This window comes from Cariama cristata, unplaced genomic scaffold, assembly GCF_000690535.1.
Source record: "Cariama cristata isolate BGI_N322 unplaced genomic scaffold, ASM69053v1 scaffold9357, whole genome shotgun sequence".
NCBI lineage: Eukaryota > Metazoa > Chordata > Aves > Cariamiformes > Cariamidae > Cariama > Cariama cristata.
The window spans coordinates 52354-70186 of record NW_009626061.1 but is presented as its reverse complement, the minus strand read 5'-3'; the positions used below and the strand labels follow the sequence as shown (position 1 = coordinate 70186).

The 17833-nt window shown below is 35.0% G+C and overlaps 1 protein-coding gene across 1 annotated transcript in view; it reads right to left on the bottom strand.

The window, feature by feature from the left end:
* AKAP9 (A kinase (PRKA) anchor protein 9) overlaps positions 1-17833 on the bottom strand; it is an 86062-nt gene that overhangs the window by 51229 nt on the left and 17000 nt on the right. The window contains exons 8-20 of the mRNA XM_009703869.1: positions 16638-16851; positions 15735-15814; positions 13936-14074; positions 13395-13492; positions 11309-11414; positions 10735-10933; positions 7589-7685; positions 6641-6733; positions 4678-5046; positions 3491-3715; positions 1674-1805; positions 1030-1133; positions 90-295 (exon numbers count right to left, since the gene is read on the bottom strand). Coding sequence (XP_009702171.1) covers positions 90-295; positions 1030-1133; positions 1674-1805; positions 3491-3715; positions 4678-5046; positions 6641-6733; positions 7589-7685; positions 10735-10933; positions 11309-11414; positions 13395-13492; positions 13936-14074; positions 15735-15814; positions 16638-16851 — 2062 coding nt within the window. The remainder of the gene's footprint in view (positions 1-89; positions 296-1029; positions 1134-1673; positions 1806-3490; positions 3716-4677; positions 5047-6640; positions 6734-7588; positions 7686-10734; positions 10934-11308; positions 11415-13394; positions 13493-13935; positions 14075-15734; positions 15815-16637; positions 16852-17833) is intronic.

Here is a 17833-nt window from a genome sequence, read left to right as displayed (position 1 = left end):
ATTAAAATTTTCAAAACTAAGTTAATTTAAATATATAATAAGAGTATGCAAATGTTATTTGTTATGAAATGGAAAATCACACTATCTACCTTTTCCATAGCCCACATGGATACAGGGTTTTACTGACTCCTCTGTTTCTGTGTCCCATCCAGCTGGTTTGGAAGGCTGGACCTTCCCAGACCGATCCAGTAACTCAATAACATGGCGGCCAATTGTCTCCTCCATTGCCATAGTTGTCTTCACAACTTCTAAAAGAATCTTCATGAGTTTTTCATTAGCCTTCTGAAAAACATGCCTGCAGGACAGAAAGTAGTCAGTCCTTTGATTTTCCCCTGCTTTCAAAGTGTTTTTATCCCTTATACACCCTTGCAACCAGGAAAGATGTACAGTTGAAACAGTAAAACTGAGATTTCTTTTTTAAGACTAAAACCCACATCATGCACAGAAATATTAAAAGCACATTTGTGTTAAAAGTCAGTTCTTTTTACAAAATATGTAAAAGTCAAAATATTTATCAACATTTCTACTTTTATCTTAGTATTTTATCTAGTTATTCTTTTAAAACAGGGGGTCTACATTTTCCTGGTATTCATTGTAAACTTACTTTTTTCTCAAAGCAACAATTAAAAAGATTGATCCTCTACACAGATCAAAAAAGTTACAGAATAATCAAAAGGTACTATCAAACACAGCAATCATATTCATAAAAACTTATTTCATATGTGTACATACAATGTGTATACAAATATGTGTGTAAATGATGTATATGATTCTGTATGTATGTAATACCAAAGATACAGTAAAATAAGCTATGATCTGCCTCATCATCTATGCCATTACTTTGCTAAGCTTTATAAAAAGTAAGACATGGTTTAATCCAAAGTATGTAAAACTTAGAAATATGGTTATCTAGAATAAAAAATGCCATTATCATCAGTCAGAACAAAGCTTATAAATATTATTAATTTAACAACAAGAACATGAGTCTCAAAATTTTTTAAAAAGTGTTTTCTTAAGAGTTCTAAGCACCTTTCTTTAGAAAGATGAACTGAAGAGGTTTCATCAGGCTTTCTTCCTCCACCTTCATGCTCAAAGGTTTGCTCTCTCACATCATTTTGGTTTTCATTTTCATTCTGAGTAAATTTTTGCAGAGGGAGAGAAGACAAAAAGGACAGAAATCCTGTCATGCCAGAATCAACATATTCTTCTTATACGCAGTAGAAAATGGAATTTAAAACCTAAATTAGTTATGTTTTGTTAATAAAACTTCTGCAGCAAATTACAGATCAAGAAATACCCTTCCTACGTGGAAAAATTAACATAAAAACAAAACAGGAAATCCAAGGCAGGACCTATTAGAAGGAACTTTGTAATGCTGATTAAACAGTCCTTGTATTTTCCGTTGGTGTTGCTATAGCAATATGAAAATGTGAGTTCACCTTAGCAAATAGCTATACTAATAATCCCCACCTTCAAGCTGCTAAACTAGCTTCTGCTTACCTGAAGAAAAAACTATGTCTACCAGTACCACCTTTTGATTCTTAAACCTGCTCTGTTCAAGCAACACCCAACATATTTTAGGAAAATATATTACATAAAAAGAGTAGTAGCGAAAAGGAACCTTACTGGTTTTACATGCCACACCTGCCAAGAAAGTCAAAGTCCATATTTACCTCTGTTTGTGTGCTGCTGTTTTGTAGCAGCCTCTCTTTTCCGGGTACAGAACGTTGTTTTAATGATTCCAATTCTTCTAAAAGCATTCTTTCTCTCTCTGCAATCAGGTTGTCATTCTCCATTGAGACACGCTAAGAAAGAAGCGTTACAGAGGCACACACAATTTTTTAAGTTTCTGAGTATTACTGAGTCCTGTCACTTCTAATTTTTTACGTATTTTGCACAATGAAATTTCAGTCCACCTCTTTAAATGGTTACAAAGACACTGAAAGCTTTCTAGAATGGAATACAGCTAATAAATACTTCCGGTATCGTACACCTTCTTTAAGATTTTCGTACAATTTTTATGCTCTTTATGAAACACAGTGGTCACAATGCAAACTGGAAGGAATGTCTGGCTATTACATGCTATAGTACACGTTTTGCACATGAAAAAAAGACGAAAATAAGTTCTTTTTAGAAAAAGTCTACACACACTCTCTTTTAGAAGAGCTAGAAGTATTCATGGCTTAAACGCAATGCATACTTTCCTATATGATTCTTATGGATAAACATTCTTGGTATTAAAAACTGAAGAAAAGCCAGCAGTCTAAGTCGTACTTAATGTATGATACTGGTTTTTATCACGATCTATGATAACGCTTTTTACCATTTTCAAGAATTTGCAATCTCTGACGAAAGATGCAGTTGCAAATTGACAGAGAGGTAAAAGGAGAAAGGATGTATAGACCGAAACAAAAGATTATCAGGATAAACAATAGAAAGACACCTATGTAAAGCAGCTAGGAGAAACAGACACCTGACATTGCTGGAAAAGACACCTACCATACAAGTGACTGGCTCTCTAGATTCCCAAGATCCTTGAGCCCAAACTTAGAACAGAACCAAGTTTGGATAAGGTCTGAAGGAACCTAAAGCTCCGCTCCACAGTGAAGTCAAAGAATTTTAGAATTCACTGACTGCTATTTCCATGTGCATTTCTGCAATGTTACATAGTTGAAATTAAATCAGAGCAACACAAATTCTTCTGGATTCTGCTTACTTTGTCTTTCAAGGGAAGGAATCCTTGAAGACAAGTCTATAAATGACTTTATTTTTCAAGACTTAATAATTAAGCTAAATTAATGAGTTTCATTAGCATACGTACTGTAGGTTTTGAACAGATGCAGAGTAATAGAAAGTTAAGTTTAAAAAGGCAAAGACACAGCGTTGTTTCCCACCAAACCCCACAGATTTCGTTTCATTCTAACAGTCAGTAAGGACTTCATCTCCCACTACTTAGGGGAAAAAAAAAAAAAAGGCAAAAAAGGCAAAAAAGCCAAAACATGTTGTTGCAGGAAGCTACCGATACTGTTCGAGTTCATGGCCTCAAGTGGAGATGAGGAAAAATTAAGAATTCTATAGTATTTCTAGCCATGGCTGGTGTCTTCATTGATGTAAATGGATGTTAGACCGCATCCTGCACAGGGCCATGTATCTGGAAGGTGGCATGGTTTTCAAAGCATCTGCACTCACTCACTCCTCTGGCTGCTTTGCAGGACTGCAAGTTTTCTCCAGGTTTACAGAAGTCTAAACTGACCCATCAGTGGCTAAGCTTCGATTAAAGAAATATGCCTTTTATACATATATGTGTTTGTATATATACACACACAGGACTAGGTATGTGTGTGTTTGCACATGGATGTGTATGCATGCATATAGTAAATACGTGCATGTGTCTCAATATACAGAGAGATACAAGTGTAAATAAATATAAATCTGCCTAGTGATGTCCCTTTGTTAACCCATGTTAACTTAGAGTCAAACTCCGTATTACCTCAGCTAATTGCACTTTAAGACTCTCAAGCTCTGCTAAGAGTTGCTCTTGATTTTCTTTTTGACGTTCCATTTGCTGCATGTGCCCTTGTCTCAGTAATTCTGTTGCCTGCTGATGTTCCTGATATTGCCGTACTAGCTCCTGTCGCATATCTTCCAAATGTTCCTCATATAACAACAGCTGACTCGATGTTTCTTTGTCCGATGCCGTCATCTCACTGTAGTGCTGAAATATTGGAACTATTTTAGCATTTTGTGTTCAATGACACTTTTTTCAATTTTAGAAAATACTTTCACAAATTAAAATAGCTATCATGAAAGCATTATCTTGTTGCCTGCTTCTTGGAAGGTTCAAGCTTAGAATTATTCTCCATTTAAAAGACAAGTTTTTTAAAACAACTGTGAACAGTGTTAACTCTTATGCTTTTTAACTGGCGGGGATCTCAACAGAAAACACAGTGGGAGACATGCATGTGTACGAGTGTGTGTACAAAAACAGAAGTTTGAGAGAGTAGTATCATATAAAACAGGAATATTACAGTTTATCTACTATCAAGATAATACAAGATCTGAACATTTAACTGTTACACAAATTTGAAAGTGTAATTTTTGCTTCAACTAATGCCAAATTTAATTTAAAAAAATTCAACTTCAAATTGTGGAGTCAAAATTTATGAGTACTTTTTACCATATTTATTCCACCTTACCCTCACCTCATGTTTGTGAAATACTAAATATGTATTTTACATATTACTTTTATAAGCTTTGTGTTCAGCTGATATCCTTTATGACAAGGGACTCAAAGCCTTTAAGTACTACTTTTAATCTGTTCCTTGTATAACCACTAGAATACAACCAAGCTTGCAAAAAGTCTTTATATAATTTATCGCTTGCAATACAGCTTTATCCATGAAACGGAATAGTATGTTTTCATGTAACCACTGTCATATTCCCTTCCTCACAGCACAGCATAATGCTATGATAGCCAGGTAGAACACAGGAAAGAAGGGCAGATAATTTAGGTGTAAAGTTGTCACATCCCTTTGAAAGAGAAATATTTAAATGGGATTTTCATCTTAATTTCTTTCTTTGCAGTTTTCTCATTGAAATGAACTGTAAATACATTGGGAAGATTATTTAGATATGGTACTACGCACCAATTTTTATTTTTTTTTATTAAACACTTACCGGTGTTTCTTCCTCCATTAGCCCTTTGACACGGGAAAAAAGTTCTCCCGAAATCACCGATTCATGTGTGGTCTGTCCTAATACACAACCAGAGTCGGTATTAGAATGAAGCTGTTCTCCACGTGAGTAGATCTCACCAGACTCTTCACTGAGTTCCTTGCAAAGTGATTTCAATTCTTCTTCATGCTTATTGTCTTTCTCTGTTGCATTTCTAAGAGGGTTGTCAACCTCTTCTTCAATGTATTGCTTTTTAATTTCAAAAAGCATTCCCTGTTGATGTACAATCTGTGTCTGTTCTTCTTCCTTTTGCTTAGCAGTTCCTGGCAATTCAGTCTGTTTGGTAAATGCTACACTCATTGACACAGTTACCTGAATAAATAAGAAAAGTCTGTATTAGTTTATGCTTTGCAGCATCTCCTATTGCTGAAGGGAACTCATTGCTGACCATCAATAATATAAATGTAAGTACTAAAAGTTCTGAACTATGATTCTGTTGTTTTTTTTTCCCAGAAGAAAACAGAAAGGTAAAAGAATAGAGACATCTTGCCAATCTCATCAACAGTCACATCTTAAAATACAGACATGCTGTATTTAAGGTAGCTTAATAAACTATGATGCTATTTTCAGTTAAAATATATTATTTAGCACAGAATTATCTAGTTTTTTTAAAAAAGGTTCTACAAGGCGACTTTAAAAAGTCCTGGCATACTGACATAAGTGCAGCTGTGCTAAGCTTCCTCTGTCTAACCAAGCATCCTTTGTAAATGTTTTACTGACATGGAATTTTGGGCTGCACAGACAGCAGCACCATGTGCTTGATACTCAGCACAGAAATTTTACTCAACCAAAAAGAAACTTCTACTGGCATTAAATAGCTGCAGTTACAACAGGCTAGTAACTTTTGTATTGCTAAGTATCTCCTTCTAATACAAATAACCTCCTTTTCCAATCATGTGAGCAGCTCTCTTCTAGATTTAGAATACAGCCATTTATAGCATAAGCTACTAAAAGTGTGAAAAAAATAGTATAATAAATACAGAAGTGTTACACTTGAAAAGAAAATACGTAACTCTTCCTTTCCAGAAAATGTGAGCCTGTTTTTTGAACTTAAATTGCTTTTAACAAAACAGTAGCCAATCATGTGCTTTGCTTTCACATAAAGAAGGGTTTTCTTGGCAGCAGATGAGAGAAATGGAGCTTTTACTCCAGAAACATGGATTACTTAAATTAATGTCATCATCCAGTGCTGGCTATAACATTCTTAATTCTGATTGCAAACCTTTTTAAGAAGTATTCCTTTATTTTTTCCAATTTTTAATTCATGTTAATTTGACTTTTATTTATGTCATGATATAATGAAAGCAAAGATAATTTTTCACTCTCCAAAGTAGTAAAAACCTTTCTGGAAGTCAAAAAGTAAGTAAATCCACTAACAATTTAATATACTTTACCTATAAAATCTTAATTTTACTTCTCGTGTTTTAGAGAAAGTCATCAGATCCAAATAAAAATTATGCATTTTACACAAGCTATTAAAATGCACAATAAAATATGATCACAAAACAGTGTGAAACTGTTAAGTGCAAAATCTTTTGAACTGACCAGCTGTTAAGCCTAAAGTAGCAAGAAATCTATTCTCTAAGCCTCTGGAATTTCTAAATAAATTCTAGTGTCAACTATGGTTGCATGTTGTCTATTTTCTTTGAAGTCAAAGCAAAACAGCATCCCCACCTCCCACATGAGCAGAAATTATGAGTTAGGAATAGGACAGACAACAAAAAAATCCAAAATATTTCATTTTTTTAAAAAAGACTTTCCTGTTCAAAATCCGAATGAAACAATTCCTTGTAAATAAATCAAACACAAGTTAGCATATGGTATTGTAATTGAATTGTCAGAAATGGCAGATGAAAATGACAGTATTTTTAAAACGTATTTTAAAGTAACAAAACAAAAATAATACCTTTGCTATCTCTTCTTCTAATCTTTCTTGGTACTCTTTTTCTAGTAATTGAACAACATCCAGATCGTTCTGCATTTCAATTTCACTAGCAAGCTGTAATAAAACCATGAAATCTCAGAACAGGTATTTGTGCTTTTATTTCATTAATTTTGAAAGTTTCAATCTGATAGAGATTTTTTCCCTCAGTTAAGTTATCTTAATTTCATGCAAATCACATAATTTTGTACCACAACATAAAAGAACTGGGTAAAAGATTCTGCCTTGTTTCTGCTTCAAAATGAATTTTAAAAGTTGAGTTTGCAACAACTTTTCTTCTAGCACTGTTTCAATTGTCAAACACAGAGAAAACAGGTGAGAAAGTGCAGGATCACAGTACAAAACAGCACCACTATTTTTCAAAATGCAAAATTTTTGAGCCAGGTTTCCAGTAGTACTAGGAGAGGAATGTGTGGGGTCTTTTCCATTTGCATTTGGTTTCTAAGATCTTTGTGATTACTTTTTCCAAAATTCCTCCTAAACTGTGCAGTCCATTCTTCAGAAGTACTAGGATTTCACTTAAATTGCTCATCTTTCATAATTAGTGTTTAAAGAAAAGTAACGATATTTCAAAGACTCCTGAAGAAATCCCAGAATTTCTTCCACTTTAGTAAGAAGCAGCCTAACCCCAATGTATTGCTTCAGAGAAAAGAAAAAAAAAAAAAAAATTTAAAAAAAATTAAAACCAGGACCAATAAAGCAAGTTTCACTGCTCATAATTTCCAGAATGTTTTTCAGCAAAATTTGCAACTTTTTCCTCTAACATGGACTGTCTAACAGTATAGTATAGCATTAAGATAATTACTTTAATATTACCAAACATTAGTCCATTTTCAATTTCATCTTAGAATCCAAAGCATCTAAATTATATTGACCATATGCATATTAGCTGTCAACTGAGTTATTTGATACCTCCAGTGCTTCATCTGTTCTTTGCTGATGAAGATTTTCAGTGCACTTCACTTTCCTGAAGACTTCTTTTAGCTTTATTTCTGAATCTGTGGATACACTAAAAAGGTAAAAAAAGCAGGGTGGGGATAAATATTTCAAAGTACATTATTTTTCTGTATTCAAACATGCACTCTATGGATATACATATACTTTATATTCAAAGACCAATAACTGCAAATATGTTCTTCAGAACACATCTTTTTGCATGATATTAATTTCATACACTTGACTTTATCATTCATCTGCCTTCCAAACACTAGTTCTTCCTCTCACTGTAACACACTAGTCTTGCCAAGGATGTCACAAACAATCTACTTTTAAAGCTACCTGAGAATATTTTGTGCTCAATAACTACACACAGTAAGATGAAGACAAAAGCTCCTGTTTGAATCATAAGGATATGAGAAAAACCAGAATGGCTATGTGTATGAAGCCACAAAAACACCCAGAAAACGGTTATATGTATTTTGACTCTTAAATTGATGTTTATCAGCAGATGCACTGCTTGCTTTCTTTCTTGTGTTATATAGATGAGGCATACACATGAAATTAGTAAGAAATCTAATATGATTCATTTTATATTTAAATAATAACATGCCAAAATATATTTGGAGACTGTCTTTTCCAACATATTCTATATATTCAGAGGGCTATAAATCAGTAAAAACCAAAATAACACCACACACTACCAAAACTCTAGCTTCCCTTTCATTACATATTGTGTGAAATACACAGCCAAAAGGATAAGATATAGTATCAAGCTACCTAAAAAACCCCAGTATCTTCTAGTATTTGTGATCTGCTACCACAAAGAAATGAATACCTTGCTAAAAGACAGGGTACAAAATAGATTAAGTTAAAAGGTAAGTTTATTGTCTGTGAGACTTACAATCTTAACTACACTAGGGTTTTACAGAGACCACAAAGCTTTTCTTTTGCTCAAATCTGAGAGGTGGTTTAGATAATCCTGAAACGGAGTCCAGAATGGTAATTTTATAAAAATTGTGACATTTTTAACTACAAAAAGCAACCTATTATTTTTAGCGTTCATGTTTAATTTGATGAATGAACAGTAGCAACTGATTTCCTTTTTTTTTTTTTTTCCCATTTTCTGATGTTGCAATAGGATATATAATCAGAGGACAATGTCCCCCAAAAATTCCCAGGCTTGGCCACTGCTATAATCTTACTTAGATCTTAGTTTAAAAGATGCAGCTACAAACTAGGTATGGAGACTGAGTATGTAACAGATCATTCCACAGGTTACTGACTACACCATTAAAAGATACTCCTCTTCGGGCTTGAGATTTAATGAGACAGACCTCCATATTACATTATTAGATATGAATTTATGTATTGATCTAGGAACTTTTCCTGTAAAACTCCAGTTTAATTTTTATGTTTAAAATCTGAACTTCAGGTATGAAAGCTAAGAGAATCCAGCTCTTCATGGGAAATTTTTTCTCTACTGTTAGCTTATAAATACCGATAATGGCCATAAATGCTTATTAAACATAAGTAAAATTAGTTTTGAGTATTCTAGGTGAACAGGTATCACGGATGAAATCAGGACACTAACTACCTGTTTAAAAATAATTTAGAGATCATATATGAATATTCATAATCTGTCCTGGCCAACACACATACAGAAATATATAGTTTTACAAACGGCATTCTGAAAATGCCCATAGCTTGTATTTTCTTTAAAAAGAATTAAAAAGTAATTAAGAAGCCATATAGTCTCTTAAAACCAAGCTCAGGCAAATACTGATTCTACAAGGCAGATAGGGAAAATCAACGATATAGAACTATGGCCTCAGTCTTACAGATGCATAACATTTGCAGAACTTAGACCTCTTATTCACCTCAAAACAAGTATATACAAGTATAAATTCATATGAGGAAACAAAATTGGTTATTTTACTTGCCACTTCCATGACTAGAAACATATTTTAAGGAATGAAAGGAAAGCCGTTTCAAAGTTAGAAAAATACAGATGGCTGAGAAAAGGCTGTGATCAAACAATATGGGAAAAACAGCTGTTTGGCTTCTGATGGGTCATAGTTGAAGGAAAATACTTTTATCTTCATTTCTCTCAACTTCTAAGGATTTATCCTACCACAGTCCTTTTGTTTTTTAAGAGAGTACTGTGGTAAGTATATAAAATATTCAACAATTTCTAGAAACATCTAGACAATTTTCCCCCCTTCTTATATTATATTTCCTATTGCTACTGTCTCTATCCATTTCCCTTTTACAGTTGGGCACTGGTCTGACTAACAAATCCTCACAGTTCTCTCTCACAGAAGGGAGATTCAGATAAAAGAAAAATGCACAGAAACTGAGTGCATTTGTAGTATAGTAAATGAAACAAAAGGAAGGAATACGAGCGTCAAAAACTGAAGAACAACAAACCAGAGATGACATTGAATAAGGCACAATTGAAAGCACCCACCACTCCTTGAACACATTCAAGAAGACAGTGAAAGAATCAAGGAACAGAAGGAGGTTCCACAGTTGTCAGAATCCCCGCAAGACACTTGCACCTCTTTCAGGTTTGAATAGCACAACGGTCAGGGCCAGGAGAAGGCTGATGAGTATGTTCCACGGCCCATGACCTGGTGAAAGCCAGGATGTGCTAAGTGGACTTCAACTCTGGCATAATTATTATTGCTACATATCATTCTAGAGAATCATCAATTTCATGCAACTATGTCTACCCAAGGAGTCTTTAGATGTAAAGTACATTGCCTGGAGTTTTGAGGGTTAAAAGTGGTCTGCTGAGTTGCAAGTTTTGAAATTACTGCTAAAAAGCTCATATATATGAAATGACATATATACTTTTTTTCAATTACGAAATCTTCCTCTATTAAATGGAAAAATTTCAAAAATTGCAAACACTGCACTACTTAATTTGCAATGTTTATGTCATTTCTTCATAACAATCTTAACAACTCTTGAAGGAACAAAACAATGTAAGAGTAACGTATTTATAAAAAATTTCTCAAATTTTTAAGTAAAACACATAGCTTTAAAGGAAAGCTTATTTGAAACACTTATTTTGGTATGCAGCGCAAAGTTATAAGCATTACAGAACCAATTAATACCTTGTGTGGTCAGCAGATACTCCAGCACTCTGAAGCTTATCCTGCAGATGGACAATCTCTGTAGTGTACCTCTCTTCACTTTCTTTCAGCTGCTGTTGGAAATAGGACCGGAGGTGTCGCAGTTCTTGAGCATGCTGTTCTTCAAGTTGTGTTTTAAGGTTCCCCATCTCCTTCGAGCAGTATTCTTGAATTGTAGGATCTATATGTAGGTTATTTGAAGGGGTGGAATAAATGACATAAAATTAACTCCCTCCCAAGTTATTAGCAGTGATGGACGGAATAATTACTGTAGTTAAAAATTTCTTCTGATATGATACAAATTACTTTTCCATAACAAATAATTATAACTTAATCTTCAATTTTGCAAAACTATATTTGATATGGGTAACAGAACCTTAACTCTGGAAAACTGGAAAAGACTAAACCAAAACTGTTTCACAGAATATAATTCCAAAATATTTGAGAGATTTAACAAAATTAGAGTATCATACTGCAAAAATATCTTTTGTTTAAATTTATTTTCTTCTCTCTCTCTGAATATACATACATTAAAACTAGTATATGCATCTTTTACCAATTACACCCTGTGAAGGGGTCTGCAAACATTCCTTTCTTGTTTCCAGATGGCTAGGTTCCTCTTCTTTTCTCCTTTCTGAAGAAGATAGCCATGGTTCTTCGACCTAAAAAATAATCAAGTAAATATACATGACAATAATTTGTCTAGCAATAATGTAAAAATAAACTGTAATTATAAACATGTAAGAAAGGTTGGTGGCCAATGCTTAAGACAGTGTAACCACTGTAACAATGTGTTTCATTTTACAGCCTGAACAACCAAGTGTACATTTATACCTAGTTGATCACGCTGTGCAGAATGTCCACCGTAAATCTCAAACTCCTCTCTCTGGATATAAACTGCTGAGTCATAATTTATCTGACTCCAGGAGCACTATACTCCCTATCCAAGAAGAAGAGGAAGACACTAACACCACCCTCAGGGCCCAAGACGTAGTTTTCACATACAACTATTTTTTTGTACATGTATTTCCATCAATACATGTGACCTGCAACCATCTCTAGATATAAATGATTAGTGTACTCTATTTAATACATGGAAGTACCTAACTCCAAATTTACTCACAAAATTTGTCTTTAGGAGTCCCAGGCTCCTGAGATGAGTGTAAAAGTGTGGAGCAAGGAAGAGAACCTTGGTGGAGGAGGATCAGGTTAGGGAATAAACTAGACACGAACAATTTGGTGGTGCCTGATCGGATACACCAAGGAACACCGACAGAGCGGGTCTACGTTATTGCAAGGCTATTCTCAATTATCTTTCAAGGGCCACGGTGATCGAGGGAGTTTTCTGAGGGCTAGATAAAAGCACTCCTACCTTCAAGAAGAGAAAGGAGGAAGATTTGAGGAACTACAGGCAAGTCAATCTCACTTAGATCTCTGGGAAGGTGATGGAGCAAATAATCCTGGAAACCATTTCCAAACACATGAAGCTGAGAAGATACTCCATTTGGGAGTAATCAGTATGGATTTATGAAGAGGAAATCATAACTGACCATCCTTTCAGCACCACCTCCCGTTACATGCCCATAGACAAATTGATGAAGAATGGGGATGATGAGGCTGACTGAAAACTGGTTGAACTGCGGGGCAAAAAAGCTTGTGACTGGTGGTACAAAGTCCAGTTGGAGGTCAATAACTAGTGGTGTACCTAATGGGTTAATATTGGAGCCAATACTGTTTAAACTTTTCATTAATGTCCTGGGTGATGGGACAAGAGTGCACGCTCAGCAGGTTTTCAGACTGTACAAAACTGGGAGGAGTGGCTGATATACCAGATGGTTGTGCTGCTGTTTCAAGAGACATCAAAGGGCCAGAGAAATGGGCTGAGAGGAGCTTCATGAAGTTCAACAATGGCAAATGCCAAGTCCTGCAACCTAGAGAGGAACAGCCCTGTGCACCAGCACATGCAGAGGACTGATGGGCTGAAAAGCAGCTTTGCAGAAAAGGACCTCGGGGTCTTAGTGGGCACCAAGCTGAACACAAACCAGCAATGTGCCATCATGACAAAAGTCCCAACAGCCTCTTGGGCTGCATTAGGAACAGCATTTGCCATCAAGTCAAGGGAGATGATCCTTCTCTCTACTCTGGTGAGACACATATGGAGTGTTGGGTCCAGTGCTGCACTCCCAGTATAAGAGAGAAACAGACATACTGGCATGAGTCCAGCAGAGGGTCACAAAGGAGATGGGAGGCATAGAGCATTTGTCTTACAAAGAGAGGCTGAGAGACCTGGGAATGTGTAACCTGAAGAAGACAAGGTTGCCCATCGGCCTTGTGGAGTCTCCATCCTCAGAGATATTAAAAATTTGGCTGGACACAGTTCTGGACAACCTCCTCCAGCTGACTCTGCTTTGTGCAAAGGGTTGGATTAGACGAACTCCAGAGGAGCCTTCTAACCTCAGCCATTCCACAATTCTGGGATATGGGCAGCAGCTTTCTGCATTTTATCAAATCATTGCCTTGCTCTGCCACTCAATCAGGATACATAAACACAATTTCAAACACATTCTTAGCTCATCCAGAGGCAATTCATGCAACAGAGAAAGTTCAAATGCTCATATACTCATATGTTATAAAAAGTTTACCTGTTTACAATCCTTCACCAGCTGTATTTGAAGTGCTTTCAGCCTACTGTATTCTTCCATTATCTTGTGTAGAAGTGCATCCATGCGTTCTTGCACAGCTAAGCTACACGGATAACTAGGGACTTTAAAAAAAAAAAAAAAGAAAGAAAAGATTTTACCATAAATTTTAATACAGTGAATTGTTCACAAGTTGTCCACTGAAGAATTATCTGCTAAACATCACATATTATTGAAACAAGTGAGGCCCCTTCCAAATCTTGGATGCATTTTTATACATTATTGATATATATGATTTTTTTTTGGTAGAGCTGCTAGCTTCTTCTACAAAAAGGGGGGGAGGGGGAGGGACCCAAAACACTTTTTTGAAAACAGCACAAGAAAATACTCATAATAAAAAAGTGGTTCAAAATAATGAGGAAATCTCTAAAGCAGCTATTTAGGCACATTAATTAGCACCTGAACAACTAATGGCATAATTGCCAGTCTGAAATACTTGAAATCAGTTTTTTTTTTAACCAGCATGATAGTACAATGTCATTACCTTGAGCTTGACCTCTGTGTATTGGTGATTCTACACTCAGTTTTTCTTTCACAGCAGCAGGTCTATGGAAAATATCCTGCTCCCTATCACCAACTTCTACAGCAGCTAAAGAACGTTCTTTCTGATTGTCACACAAAACCTGCACAACAAATGAAACAAAGAAAAAAAGTGAAGAATTTTTATTAATTTATCAATCACAGTTCACAAAAACCCCCAAGAAAAATGGTGGCAGGAAAGTAGTATTTTGTGAGCATTCTCTTCTGTGAAAATGATGGTATAGATGTTCTGTTGAGTCATAAGAACCTAAACAATTTTTAAAACTCTTGATAAAAGAAACAGGTGTGGAAAGACTTTTTGGCTACATATATTTTGGAATTGTTATTTAATTTGGAACTGCCAAGTATTAAAATCTTGCAGAGAAAGGCTTCCTTTTAATAAAGCTGAATGCAGATTTACACTGTAAATGTCTCATTCTCATAAACTGCAATTTTACTTGGAAGGATTCCCTACGGCAGAAATTTGTATTGTTTTAGAGATTACAGTTCATCTTGGTTTTGAGTACTGAACAAATAGGATAAAAGGGCATGGCATAAGGGAACTCAAGCAAGTCATAAACAGAATGCCTCATGTTTGTTGGTGCTATGTGGCCAGCAGAATAGCTGCCCTGTTTACAATGAGTAGGCAAATAGAAGATTTATCCATAGGATTTCTGGAGAGAAATGATACTTGAAAAGAAATGGCCTGCTCAGAGAACACAGTGTGATTCTTTATTTAAAGATTTTGGCCTCAACAGACACAAAATTCAACTTACAAAAGCAAAATCATAACATGGATTCATATAGATCGGCAGCATTCTTCCCAGCTGTGAAACAACTAATGCCTAAGATTCTCATGCAGCTGCTACCTCCTGTGAGCTATCATGTAGTCTCACTTAATCTCTCCTATGTTGGCTCTCAAAGAAAAAAGTTCTGCTATCTACTTTCCCAAAAAGATGTTGGAAAAAGTCCAGCAAAGAAGGGAGGGGAAAAAAAAAAAGTGCCACCAAAACCAACCATTTGAAATATTTAAGACTGGAAAATCATGGCTTATAATGAACGATGAAAGCAGCTTCATTAATCCACAAATAAGTTTAATAAGTAACTTGATTGCTGGTCAAAAGGTATCTGTAAGGGCCATTGATTACAAGTGCTCTACCAAAAAACCCAGATATGGCAAAATAGTATTATTGGTGGCTGATACCAGAATACAGTCTAAAAATACGCTTCAATTTTTGACTGTAATATTTAGTTACTGAAAATAATATAGACAGCAATACTGTTAGATTCTTAAGACACTTTTAAGTCTCTCAAAGATACGTTGCAGCTAAGAAAGAAATTACTAACTTATCGCAGATATGAGAGTGTGATACCCTGTGTGTCAACATGTGCATGACAGACCGCTGTTAAATCAAGAATGTATAGCCAGAGACATGGGGGGGGGGGATGGGGGGGACACACCAAAAAAACTTCTGAACTAGTAGATATAAGACAACCATTAGACAGCAGATTAAGACTAGGTATAAGACAAAAGAATTGTCTGGACAAGGACATAAACGAGTTTAGTAAAGAGAATACAAAAATCCTTGCAATGTTATTTTGGAAGATCAGGTTTAGCAGTCTCTATTTTGAGGTCAATACAAAGAGAAAAGCTGTAAAGAAAACTTGTTAAAAATGATTTAGAAAAATATGATGACTTACTGTACGCATAATTTTTCATTTTCAAAATTTCCATTTTAAAAAAGGCTTTTTGTTAAGTCTTACCTGAACAAGCCTAGAACATTCCTCAGTTACAGCTTCATTCAGCTTTTCTATAAGTCTTTGTGCAGATTTGACTTCATCATCTGTGAATACAAATTATTCATATTATTTTTAAACACTAGATACACAACAACTTTTCAAAGGCCTAATTTCCTGCCTCGGTGAGGTTGCCTCTTCATCTCTTAGAAAGGCATAGTTTTTTTGTTCCCCTCTTTCTTGTTCCATCACACAGATAGATTCAATTATTATGGTAGAATGCACATTCAAGAGGAGTAAGTGCTAACAAATGGCTTTGTGTGTTAGTGACCTCTAGAAAGATCAAACTTCACAGAAACATACTGGAGGGCAAAGAACTTACGCCAAAAAATTATACAAGGCCAAATCATGGGATGACAGAAAAAGCAGGGATAGAAAACCAACATGATAACATAAAAGCTCACCGAGGCAAAAAGTAGTAGCAAAGAAGTAGTAGCAAAGAAGCTTACTTAATGGGGGCTGGGAGTCAATGCAGGAATTCAAAGAACAGAGAATAGAACAAGCCCAAAAATATTTTGCTCATGCATTTGCTTATTATTTCAGTAAGGAATACAACATTACAGGTGAATCTATTTTATATATATATAGAGAGAGAGTTCTTTACAATTAATTGACCTAATACAAATAGCAAAAAATGAGTTGTAATACTTCCTTCTTTTTTTAATATTATTACTGCTTTTTTGTTTTTTTAAGTACCTTGAATAATAGACTACTTGTACTGGGCAAACAATTTGGTGTAAAAACACTTCAAAATGTCCTATAAAAACAATTTATTGGACAGCTACATGCACAAACTCTTGTGCTTGTTTTCTTTTGAAGACACTGTTTTTCACATCAAGAGCTTCACTCCCGTAATTTTGGTCAAGTTACCTGCTTGCTGAATTTTCAAGGTCTGGAGCTCCAGCTGATGCATTTTTTTAAGATCATTCACCTCTTGTAGATGGGTATGTACAAGCTCCTCTTTAAGACTACAAAGTGCACTCTCTTGTTCTGCTTTCAAGTACTCACGAACCTGGTCTACGTAAGTTGAATAAACCAGGGACAGGCAAATGCGCTGTGCTTCCATCTGTAGCTTTAAATCAGTCTTTGAATAAAAAGACATATTTTATAGAGTGAGAAATAAGACAGTAAAAAAGTCCCGTCTTTGCAAATTTCTGAAATTATTAATGTGTTGAATGAACTGCTGCATATATGGTATGCATCAGGTAAATTTAAATACACACAATTTTGAAAACTGAATTGTAACAAAATAGTATGACACTTCTTCAACTTAAAATAAAAATCAAACTAAAATCAACAAAACTCAATATGTTTCAATTCCTATTTTGCAGCAATAAAAACCCAATGAATTTTATACTGATGAAGTGACAGCAACAGACTAGGTTAAGCAAGTTCACTCCAAATACAGGAGAAAAGACTGTATTATTAGCAGACCTTAAACCCAGTGATTTCTGAGGCCTGTAGTTCTAGTCTGCACTTTTGGGGATATTATTGATAAAGCAAAAACTTGTTTAGGATATGCCAATAATGAGCTATTTAGAGTTCAAGTTTGAAAAGGTTTTTAGACACCTTCGCATCATAATGATTTTTTAGTTCTACGGTAGGAAATTCCAAGACCCTTATCACATCCTCTTAAACCCCACCCCCCTCCTTATACAACTGTAGCTCTTTTCTGTAATCTCACAACTGTTTCCAACGTGGCTTGGCTTGTGATTTTATTTCTTAGGAAATGAATGAACTAAAACACAACATAAAATTAGGCAGTGGTGATATTAGTTCACTGTTAGGTTGACTTTTAGAACATGAAAAAAAAAAATCTAAAAAAATACTAGAATACTAGCCAACATCTATTTCTACAGAAAAATTACTTTTTGCAGCATGCTATTCAACATCATCATTATATAAATTTAAAGCCAGATTTATGATTCCAGGACACAATTAATTACTGGTAATTCAATACTTAGCTATTTTTATTGGCAAATAACAATCCTTTCCATATCACCTGCAATTAATTTACAATGCCAAAAAACACAAGCAAAATTTCTCCAGTAAAACATAGAAATTGG